The sequence below is a fragment of the Syngnathus scovelli genome, chromosome 17, assembly GCF_024217435.2.
Source record: "Syngnathus scovelli strain Florida chromosome 17, RoL_Ssco_1.2, whole genome shotgun sequence".
NCBI classification, from domain to species: Eukaryota; Metazoa; Chordata; class Actinopteri; order Syngnathiformes; family Syngnathidae; genus Syngnathus; species Syngnathus scovelli.
The window spans coordinates 5,603,509-5,615,463 of record NC_090863.1 but is presented as its reverse complement, the minus strand read 5'-3'; the positions used below and the strand labels follow the sequence as shown (position 1 = coordinate 5,615,463).

General features: G+C 41.5%; 2 protein-coding genes across 13 annotated transcripts in view; both read right to left on the bottom strand.

Moving 5' to 3' along the window:
- Positions 1 to 11,955, bottom strand: part of foxf2a (forkhead box F2a) — a 155,914-nt gene that overhangs the window by 131,468 nt on the left and 12,491 nt on the right. For 6 of the 12 annotated variants that reach the window (XR_007487086.2, XR_007487087.2, XR_007487089.2 and 3 more), the window contains one exon: positions 2,764 to 2,902. Coding sequence is in view for 1 of the 12 variants with exons in the window: in XM_049746997.2 (XP_049602954.1) it covers positions 2,703 to 2,902; positions 3,781 to 4,663 (1,083 nt within the window). In the remaining 11 variants the exon portion in view is untranslated. Of the gene's footprint in view, positions 1 to 1,484; positions 1,598 to 2,338; positions 2,903 to 3,780; positions 4,933 to 11,955 lie in introns of those variants that run through there. The other 6 variants (XR_007487076.1, XR_007487078.1, XR_007487082.1 and 3 more) reach the window with 3 other exon arrangements.
- Positions 6,319 to 7,835, bottom strand: foxq1a (forkhead box Q1a). Its single transcript, XM_049747007.2, has one exon. The coding sequence runs from the start codon at positions 7,625 to 7,627 to the stop codon at positions 6,896 to 6,898; it is 732 nt and encodes a 243-aa protein (XP_049602964.1). The 5' UTR covers positions 7,628 to 7,835; the 3' UTR covers positions 6,319 to 6,895.

The following is an 11,955-nucleotide window of genomic DNA, read 5'->3' as shown; positions in this document are numbered from 1 at the left end:
AATGCGTAAATATCACCCAAATATGTCATATTGTCAACAGATTTCATTCAATTGTCGCTCTACTTTCATTTTCGTTTTTTACAAAAGCAGACGGCTGCCTTTGGAAAGGAAACATCAAAATCCGAATTGGGTTCATTAAGGGACAAAATGAAAAAGCTAATTTGGGAATTCAGATGTGAAGATTTCTTCAGGGGTGCAGGCCCAGAGCCAAATGGCGTTTGGTCAGCACAATTTGAGTCCAATGATCAATTGGGGGGGCTTCTCTTATTCAGCACACACAATTTGATGCTTTTGAGACTGTTGGGAGAGAATCCTCAAGGTTTGCAATGTGTGAGAGTAAAATAATAGAAATAAATAAAAACGACAAGAGTGAGCCCATCAAACAAGCCTCCAATGCACAGCGTGAAATTATTCATGGTGACCGGCGAGGCAAAGTTACACTCGTGATATGAGTGTGTAAGTCTTCGCACGTCGTCTTAATTAAAATGTCCGTGCAGTGCTCGGGCGGTTTCTCCTTACATGGACCCGGGCATGAACTTTTTCCACCGCCTCGGGGCTGTTTGCACGCGCAGCCCACGATGGGCCTTCTCCTTAATACCAGCGCCTGCCCACCCAGGCCCTCTTAAATCCCACGCAATTGCGGCTATTCAGCGGAGTTAACCTTTTTTTGTTGTTTGTAACGGATATATAAATATGAATGATTTTAAATAGAACATGCGCAGGCTGTGCGTAAATGGTTACATATTCCGTTACAATTCAAGTGAGGACAATTCATTATTCACATTTATTTATTTAATAAATATTTATTTAATAAATAAATGTACACACTCACACGCACACTGGATTTTTTAAAAACAGGAATTGAATTTGGCAATACCTTTGGTTGGTATACTCAGGGTGTGAGGAGTACAATCTTAAATTCAGTGTATTAAATTGAAAAAGAAAAGGCAAGTGGAGGTTAAGTCATGGATTTGATTGTGGCTCTCTCTAGCGGACAGCAAGGGTAAAATCTACACGGGCCAGGAATTCGGCGGTATTTGGGGGGTGGATTGGGTGTGACTTGTCGGGTTGTGGTAGATGACACATAAGAATGTTTATTTGTAAACTGTATTTTAATGTTGGTCATTGAAGTGGTACTTGGAGTTGTTTTTAGGTGGTGGTGTAATATTTCAAAAATGAGAACCACTATTGTATTTTTTTTTTCACAAAACACCCATGAATCATTTCCATCATTGCAGATTGAAGCTTGATAGGGATTAAAGATATTTTAAAAATGACATGTAAATGTGCTAATATCACGTGAACAATGCGTCCTATCTTAACTAAATCATCAACTAGACCTTTACGCACTTATGAGACGCTGCTGCCACCTAGTGGGAAGCTAGACTATTACTACAGTGTGTTAAACGTCAAGGGAGGAAGCCTTTCTCCAATAAGTGACCCGGCAGCAGATGAACAAATGGAAAGTTCTGGCATGGTCTTACCTTTTGATTGATGTCTCATCCATCCAGAATGTGACACATTGAGCTCACGAAGGAAGTTTGAAAAAGCTCCAATGTCAGTCAGTCCTTGAAAGGCTCCTGGATGGAAAGTATATCTGTCGTTAAAAAACATGGAGACAATTATGTAGACAATATGTGCCTTTTATATTTAAAAACAAAAGAAAAGAGCAGTTCAAATTTAAAAATACTGAAAAAAAAAAAGGTAAGTCTGTAAGTTAATTGATTTTTTTGTGGCCCAAAAAGGTATGAACAAAAATGATGCTGGCGTTTATAAAAACAAGTCTTAAAGACAACACAAATCATTTCGAAAGAAGTTACCACCATTGTGACCCGTACAACTCTATTGAGAAAAAATCTTCACGAGAGGACAAGTGAAAATAAACTGAGATGGTGTTGCACAAGTGTGCACACCCTGATAATACTGTACTCTGTTCAGAAATAACGAATCAGATTGAATCTCATGAAAAGGGCCAGTGTTTTGTGATTGCTTACACAAGAGAAGCACTAGAGGGTAGCAGAGTCACAAAACTCAGAGGTGCAGCAAACTCAAGGACGGTGACTTGAGTATTTTGATTCGAAACTTGGACTTCAAAATCATTTATATTCTGCTTATAACTCTAAAAGGGTAACCTACCCATAAGAAATAAGAAAATAAAGATATTTTAAAAATACATCATGTGCCGTAGATTGTTGAATATCATTTTGTGCACGTTTAACAAGTGAAAATAATCAGACCACAACCAATCACACAAGCAAGCTGCAGTTATGTGAAAATAAATTCCAACCCGAGACATTTTTAGAGTTTGACTACTAATAATGGAAACAACAACAAACAGTTTAGATAATACATTCCTTTATTGGTCATTTCTGGCATTATGAAGTGCAACGAATATACAAGTGCATCTGAATAAATGATGAACTATTATTATACTTTCACGAGTTCAATACAAAGTAAACGTAATTTATGATACAGATTCATCCCTCAAATAGCAACTTTTCATAATTTACTACCTAATATCCATATCAAAAATCATTTTCAATTTCCTGAGATGATGGATTTGCCGTTTTAGTTCAAATTATACAAAGCAAAATCATGAACAAGTTTTCACGTTTGGAATCGAGCGACTGAAATAAATGACATTCCCCACGATATTGACAATGCTGCTCCTCTTTTTATTTTTTTATGTCCAGTATTTGATTTCACATGACACAAGGCTTGACGTCCTGATAGGCGCTCTGATGATGGTGCAGCTGATGAGGATGAGAATGGTGATGATGATGATGATGATAATAAGACGCTCCAGTGCCCGGATGCAGAGGGGACATCCCGTTGAGGCTTAAAACCAAATCCTTCCTCTCGCACATTGCACTAGAGTGGCTGGAGTACCGAGAGAGTCCAGCTGCAAACACCACAAAGCAAAATTAATCGCAAGAAATACATGTTCATTATTGGGATCACATAAACCGTGATGTTTTAGGTATATAAAATGTACATTTAGTGCTCTGTACTGTCGCGGTATAGGATTTGAATGTAATCTTTTTAAGATTATATTTTGTTGGATATGAACGTGGTGTCAATTTATTTCTTATACATTTATAAATTAAACTTATAAATAAAATTATATTATTAGAAAATTAACAGATCATTTATATGCGACACTGCATATAGAAATTGCGTCATGTTCGATCTCCGTTTTGAGAATGTTGTTGGGATTTTGTTACGGACATTTATATCCTGCTGTTTAACATACATATAACTGTGAATTATGTTAATGTATACGTCACTTATTTATGCCTGGTGTAAATTTAAATGTGCTTTACATTTATTTATTAAATGCAAACGGTTAAAAGAATTAAATTAGATGGAAAAAAATGACTGAAGGTCAAATATATTTCTATTTGATTTCTAAAATTGCGAACGCCTGCAAACAATTTTAGTTCTTCAAGACGAAGGTAAAAACAACTCATGCTGAATTGATTTACATTAGGCCTAATTATCTTCAAAGCGCAAAGAAAGCTTTACAATAACCTACAAATAATTTCCCAACTATTTTATCCAAAATATCTCTCGAATTGCTTCGTGCAAAAATAACCCAAGTTCGGTCAGAAATTGGAGCTACACGCTACTTATTGGGTCCATTTGACCCAACTTGGGTTGTTTGAGTACATAACTAATAATGGGTTAAATTTATCCATGTAGCGGGTCAGTTCTTTTTTTATTTTATTAACATTTTAGTGCGGTATGTAATAATACAATGACGCATAAAACAAGAGTTACCTGGAATGTCGGCAGAATCTCGTCCGTTATGATGCAGATAACTTTGATCCAGAGAGTAAGACCCCATCCCGTGCGCGTGCAAAGCACCGTGCGCACCGGTGCCGTTACCGGAAGCCTGCTGTTTAAGATACGGTACCGCAGATGAGCTCCAGTGGGGGAGCGCGTTGCCGTAAGGGCTCTGACAGTCCAGGGAAGCCACCACGGCTGGAGAGGACTGCAGCGAGCTGCCGCCGCTGTCCGGGCAGATGGAGTAGTCCGCGCTTGGGGTCGCGGACATGTATGACGAGCCAGAGCCGGCGGACACATGATGCCCCCCTGGCACCCCATCAAAGCCCCCATGAGGCATGGAGTTGAAGTCTAAATTGCAGCCGTTGTGGCACATTAAGGGCCCCGACGCGGCCTGGAAATCGAACCCGATGCCATTCATCATCCTGTACGTGGGCTTTAACGTTTGGCATTTCCTACGGAAGCCGCGAGGTCTGCGTCGGAAGGAGCCTTCCTCGAACATGAACTCACTGCCCGGGTCGATGGTCCAGTAGTGGCCCTTACCGGGCCTGCCAAGGCCTTTGGGCAGCTTGATGAAGCATTCGTTGAGCGACAGGTTGTGTCGGACAGAGTTCTTCCATCCCTGGTAGGAGCCTCGGAAAAAAGTGAAGCGCGCCTGCAGGAACTGGTAGATCTCGCTCAGGGTGAGCCGCTTGCTGGGCGAGCTCTGGATGGCCATGACGATGAGGGCGATGTACGAGTAGGGGGGCTTCTCCGGGCGCCTCAAACCCGAGTTGCCGCGCTTGACTTTGGCCGATGCGTCGTGCGTGCTCGACGCGGGGATGGAGCGCACCACGCTTGAGTCCAAATGGCCGTGCAGGGGACTCTTGGTCGTCATCGTAATTTTTTTTTCCTAATCACCGACCGTTAGTTAAAAGCATTGAAAAACGCCGTCAGCCTCGCCTCCTCTTCCTCACCTCGGTCCATTGCAAAGACCAGCAAAGCCCCTGGACTTTGCTCCAACACCCAGGCGACCACCTAGCTATCACTTCTCCAAATCTGCCTCTGCCCCTCTAACCCTTCGTAAGCCCTCCAAGAAATCCTCTGGAACTCAGCTCCCTCCCATCTGGACAAAATCCAGACTAGAAGCCGGACACTGTGGAGTGGAAGACAACCCCACGAACCCTCCCTCCCTGCCCCAACACAAACACTCCCCTCTATGAAGCCCCTTCATTTTTAAGTGCACGCTAAATGATGACAAACAATTTTAAACAAGATTCTCTGACCTCGCATTTGAACTTTGTCATGCAATGAGACGTGCAGCCCCCAGTAGTGCTGCTCTTCTACTCAGTTTTGGACTAATTAGAAAGCGTTTCCCATCACATAGTTTGCCCACCCTTGAGATATGCATTCACGTGTACTGCAATTGTGATTTATTAACCCCTATAGCAGAAATGAGCTAAAACTCTGTATTTTGGTCAATTTGTCAGTTAGCAAGATCATTTCTGTTTAATTAATTTAACATGAACTACTTTCACAAACTCTCTCAACACGTCACCACTAAATGGGATATGGGCTAAACCAAGTTTGAAGCAGACAATAAAGTATATATATTTGTAATTATCAGCACAAAAGGCTCACCTTCAAAAAAGACAATTCAAAGACGGCAGTAAACCAACTAAAGTGCAAGAACTCATTTACTACATTCCCCCCCACGAACTCATTCATAATTATAACAATTGAAGCAAGTCATCCACATTCCTACATATCACCCCAAATCTGGAAGAAAGAAAAAAAAAAAAGAAACAATCAGCCTATTCACGATAGAGGGCAGACCAGGTAAGGACAAGTCTAAGTGCAACTCAGCCCCATCTGCCATCTAGTTGTGAATAGTAATATTCCAATGGCTTGGGTTTGTATTTTTTTTTTTTTTTTTTTTTTTTTGACTGATCAATGGGGCACTTCAAACCAAGCCTATACCGTACGGCTGTGACGTCACAGCACACCGTAGAACATATACCTAGGTATATAGGAGGAAGCTTTCTCAGGGTACACCACGTGACCACTTCCTGCGCATGCGTCGAAATGCAATGTGTGGACGCACATCTCACAGAAAAAAAAATTCATCTGATCCAACATGAATCAGATGAAATCTTATTGCTATATGCACTATTGCTGCAGTGGACGGGACTTACAAGTTGTTACAAGGGCCGTCGAGTGCAATTAAGTGTTGCGCAATGTTATCATGGAAACAAAACAAACTTGTCATTATGTCAAAAAGATTGCAATGAAGAAAGAGTTATTACATGCTATTATATTGGTTTATAATATATCATTTACAGCCCACACACAGACATTATCTTTGGGATCGGTTTGACCCTGTTCGCTGTTAATGTCGGCATAAATATTTTCTTGCTCTATTTCATGACTTTCTTAATGAGTGGGGCCACTCGGGATTTACTCATTCATAAAACGTACATATGTTTACAATCCTGTGCACTTTTCCAATTAATCTCATCCCGAGGGCTTTTTTAGCTGTATAAAATACTGATATTTCGTTTTGGGAGATATTGAGGTCACATTCGACATTTTTATTGGTTTATTTTAAAACAGCTTTAGGCCCCTATAACCTAGTAGTGCAACAACCACTGATAGTTCATATACGTACCCCCGAATAAAGAATTTATCAATAAATCACCAATAGCCCACACAGATTTTTTTTTAATTTAAAAGAAGATATAAATTGTAACAAAAATGCTCAACTATGACCAAATATTAAACAGGCAAGAAAATAAACAGGTTAGGACATAAACCCCCCAAAAATTAAATAAAATCTGTCAGATATTCAACTAATGTTTGGTCAAATTGCATTTTCACAACAATTACAACAAATGTCTTTCTCTCGATGCCAGCGTCGTAATGATAGGCAAAACAAATTTAGTGCTTTTCCACTAGATGGCAGAGAACACAGGTTAACCGTTAACCTGTGCATTCACCTGTTGCCAGCCATACAACATAATTTGAGCTCTGCTATACAAACTAAAATAAATAAATACGCGAGTTCATTAGACATCTTCCTTAAGTTGATTTTTTTTCCTGTGCTTAGTAAACTTTGGGAAACACTGCAAGGTCACAAAGTCTGAAAGAGATGCCCGCAGCTTGGCGCATGCGCAAATCTAAGGTCCATATGGCCACTCGGGTGAAGGTAAAGCGGCGATACAGGTGGATTGAAAGGCGGCGTCATGACGACGGCGTAGCCTTCGACGTGGTTCGAGACTCGTCTGAACGGGGTGCTGAGGATGCTGTCTATCGTGAAGGAACTTGTGAACTTTTCGGTGGTGCTCGGCGACGCGTCCTCGGAGCTCCTCTGGTCCTCCACCGCCTTGTGTTTGCTGAGATGGATGTTGATGCGCTTTCGCCTCCGCCTGAACACGCCGTCGGCGAACGTGTACTCGCTGTGCGGGTTGAGCATCCAGAAGTTGTCCTTCCCCCACGGTCTAGACGGGTCCCGGAGCACCTTGTGGAAGCAGTCGTTGAGCGACAGGTTGTGGCGCACAGAGTTCCTCCAGCCCGTGTAGCTCCCGCGGAAGAAGGGGAACTTGTTCATGAGGTACTCGTTGATTTCGGCCAAGGTGAGGCGTCCGCGTGGCGAATCCCGGATGGCCATGGCGATGAGGGCGATGTAGGAGAACGGTGGTTTGGGTCTGCGTGTGTACGGCTTGGATTTGCCGGCGTGAGGGCTGTGCGCCACGCAGTCTCCATCCGAGCATAACTCTTCACACTCCCTCGGTTCTGCCAGCCTGGTGGGGGTGCCATCGAGGTTCATGTTGTGGTGGTTCCCGTACAAAACCCCAAGCTTCATGTTCTTTTAATTCTTGAGCTACTCGGCTCTCTGTACTTAAGTGAAATCCCCGCGCGTAAAAGTGCGCAAATTGCTTCCAATGGTTGTACCTATGCGACGCCTGTGCTCACCTACAACCTGTTTGAGCAACACTTTATAGTTTACCTCCGCGACAACCCCAAAGGGGCAGGGCTTGTGATTCCTTCAAGCGGCGTTTCCCATCCTTTGACTCAAGGCACATAGGAAAAAAATCTCACGGAAGAAGAGCAAAACAAAATGTCACAAATGCACAGGTTAATTACTATGTCCCGTCTAGCATCAAGTGTAAGAACATTACATTTACCTGTCACAATAAGTCACTGAAGTAGATGAACATGACTTGTAGGCAATAAATCTTCAGACCAAATAAGCAAAATTGCACAATTTCCCACGGCACTCCTGATCTCTTACGTGTGCGCGTCACAGCTTTATTCTGTACAGTAAATATATTTTTACTCTCCAGTAGTGTTCATTTGATCAGCCATTCAATCTCAGTTTTGATCTCTTCAAGGCTGTATAGTCTTTTAATAGAAAATAAACACATTACAACACTCTCCAAAAACTTCTGCACACTTGCCACTCCTTTTTTTAACAGTATAGTTTCACTTATTGCGAATGCATTTTTTTCGTCCGTCTTTAGCGCCAGGTCCTGTCGACAGGTGTTATGCAAAGTCATAAAAATGCGTCCCTTATGACTTGATGACCAGCCATTAAACTAAATCACTCACTGTGATGTCAGCATTTTTGAAAAAGCTATTGAAGCTTTGAAACTTGGAAGTACTTGAATTATGAAAACGCCTGTACCTTGACTCTACAAACACTTTAATAGGTAAAGCCACAAAGTAAGTGGCTGTTTTGAGTAAGCACATCATTCACAAATGCAAAAATACTTTTAGACAATTATCAATGTGCAGTCAGGTCTATGTTGAGTGAAGCACAACTTGGAGTTAGGCAAGTTGGAGCAGCATTAACAGTGAAGCCAGCGCTTCTGCTCAACACTCCAAATTTTAAACACTAGATATCCGGCCGGCAAGACGACCGATGTCAGCACTGGCTCACAAGAAGCCTCACAAACAAACTGTCCCCGGATGTACTCTGGCTGCTTAAGGATGCAACTTCCAACAAAAAAATAGCAATTATTATTGTTTTTTTTAGGCTACCACAGCAACAACAACAACAAAAATGCATTAGTTTGCTTGTCGTGGTTTGAAAAAAAGAAAAAAAAAAAAACGAGATTGATACTGCCATCTACTGTAATGGATGTGCAATTACAGTTTACTTGAGTTCAGCCCAAAAAAAAAATCACATTTAAAAGTACTATTTGACAGCTAATCGAAAGAATGGGAAACCTTCAGATTGCACCCATAAGTAATTGTTTATTTTTACTTTTTTTAATTTATTTCTATAGTTGTGACGCATCGCAATTTAGGGAAAGCTTTAAAGTTGATCTTATTTCGCTCAAAAGCAATATATAACACAATACTAGCTTGGCAAAAGTGCCAAAGCCCCCACATAAACATTGAAATATACTTTGCACGATAGATGAAGCCAGGGTCTTTGTAATTATACAGAAAAGCATTTGAATGTCACCAAGCATTTGAGTCATGTAAACCGTTGCAGCAGATTCCACACGGCGTCTAAAAATAACGCCGTAAAGATGTCCGCCTACGTACGTGTGCGGCGCAGTTAGCATAAGTCCCGCTCGAGGGTTCTGCCTGTGTACACAAACAAAAAGCTCAGTGCGTGTGAGGCGGCCGTTAGTCGGCGGGGGTCAGGATGATTTCCAGATGATTAGGCCTCTCAAAGCATAAACAGTAGCCTCGGCATCCACAATGCCTTCTCGGGATCAAATTCAAAACACAATTTGATGGTAATTTGAAAAGCTCCATGTTACTATTTTTCATCGGCCTTTAATGCCGACTTTGCACAAACGTGTCATCATGAGACAGCTTGAAATGTAGTTGGGCTCAACTTTTTCCAGTTGCTGTCTCCAAACGTGCACTCGCACATATTGTACACAAACGCATTACATTAAATGCTCTGGATTCAGTTCGAACAAATTTTGCAAGCTCAGCGGTCGCACCATCCCTGTAATATTCTGCCATCTATTCCGAGACTTACGAGTTAAGAAACTGGCTTCGGGATTGGGGACTTTTTTATTTCTGTCTTTGACGTACTTGTACTGACCAACACATAAGACAAAAATTAAATAAAGGGTTCTTAAAACTATGTGCTAGAGATAAAATAAAACGAGGGAGGGTTTGGAATCTGTTAAAAAAAAAAAAAATCATCTGCACTGTAGCCGTGTCAGGGACAAACTGCGGAGCCACAAAACGTTTAACATCTTAACAAAGAGAAAAGAGATTAACATCTTAATCAGACAATCTAAGGCACTACAAATAACAAAATGGCGACCCACCCAAATGAGGATTCACAACTATTTCACTCAAAGCTTCCGAATGTGTCAAATTTTAAATACTTCTCGGCAACTTTTGCATTTAAGCTGCGACTTTTTTTTTCAAACAGCTTTCCTATATTGTCACAATGGTTGATTTGTAAGGTTTGTATGGAATTTGGATTTTGACAATCCCGCAAATGAATGTTTTGTTCCAGATGAGTCAACGCGGCAGTTGTGTATACAAAATAATCTGCCAGCCATATCTGCAAGGACAATGGTTGCGTGAGGCCATGCTTGGCTGCCCCTCGCATGCTTACCCAAGGCGTGCGTCGCTCCAAAGGCGACATAAGGGTGCTCGACGACGTTGCTCGAGGGCACCGGCGCTGAACAACTACCATCATTTCCAATCATAGCAGTTGTTCAAGAACAGATGCTGCATGACAGTTTTATTTGATCTCCTTGTATTTTGATTGGACAAAGTCATTCATAGACATGAGAATGAAACTTGGGGAGCTCAAAAGAGGAAGATTATGAAAATGATTAAAAAGTAACTTGGGGGGGAAGCGGTGAACATTTAAAAAAATAATAATAATTACTGACATTTTTCTGATCCTACACACCTGAATGTCCGCTGTATGATTTCTAGTCAGGTCAATTTGTTTTTTTTTTAAGTTTCTAATCACCTTTTTATTTACAAAGTCAAGCAGCAATAATGAGTTTAGCTTAAAAAAAGAAACTAACGTCAAAGCTGTCAGCAGCGGCGCTTAACCTTTCTCCAAAAATCATGCTCGACTTGTTTTACACGCCTTTGGGCATCTTATGAGAACTAATGGAAAATATTACAAGTTTTATTCATGGTGTCTCCCCCCCACCTCCACCCACACACACACCTTTAGTTGTGATCGTGCTGAGCTAATGTTATGATACTCCGTCTCCAGGGTTTGGAAAGCTTTTTCTCAACTAATTATGATGCAAGGGGTGGAAAAAAAGACTATTGTAGAACTGATGACAAAAGAGGAATACCCTTAGGGGAGGAAGTTATTTATGAAATGTTTGCTTAGCTCTCAGCGCCCGCACAGGTTTAACAGCGCGCACATCTCCAACGTGTCGGATGATAATCACAGGGCAAACAGTCTTGTCATAAAGATTTCATGTAGCACGTCCCTCTGGATTCAAAAGTGTGTGTTTGCTTGTCGTTATTTGTTACCGTAGTTACCGGAGCTTTCTTTCATGATTGAATCGTCGTGTAAACACTCCAGGGCCAAATCAAATGTGTTAAAGAACTCAGCGGCAACTATTTCGGTGTGCTTTGGTCCTTGATTAAAAAAGTCTTTGCTGGGAATCGTAGCGTAACATGGGAGACTTGAGTCTAAATTAATTTGGGATTCCAACCTACAGTACATCTCCACTAAAATCCTTTGTGCTTAAATCAATGCAATGTCTGTTTCTTATTTCTTGCTCTCTGGCACATTCCATAAACATCTCGCTGGTGGTCTGCGAGTGAGTGAGTGTGTGCATGGGGGTGCGTTTGAAGAAGGGGAGGGGGGGAAAGGAGAAAGCCAAGCTATTGATGGCAAAAACTCTGGCTGCGGCCCAACTCAATCTGACAGCTCAGCTCAATGATATTTATTTCCAAGCCACGTGCTTCCAATCCTGATCCCTTCTTGCAGGTGGCCCACGATGCCGAGAAGCAGCAGTATAGCTCTGGCGGGTGCGCTTATATAATGCTCAATCAATGTGTACACATTTAAAGTAGGACAATGCTACTTCCTTGTACTCAAAGCACATCATAAGAGATTTTTAGGTAATCAGACTGACGTTCAGAAACGATTGACATTACTGTCTGCATACCTCTGTGAAATTAGGAACACTGCCAGGGCTACGCTGTTATAAAAAAAAAACAACTTGCATG

Bases quoted from the DNA above. Each gene is read 5' to 3' on its own strand.
- foxq1a (XM_049747007.2), bottom strand. From the start codon at position 7,627: ATGAAGCTTGGGGTTTTGTACGGGAACCACCACAACATGAACCTCGAT.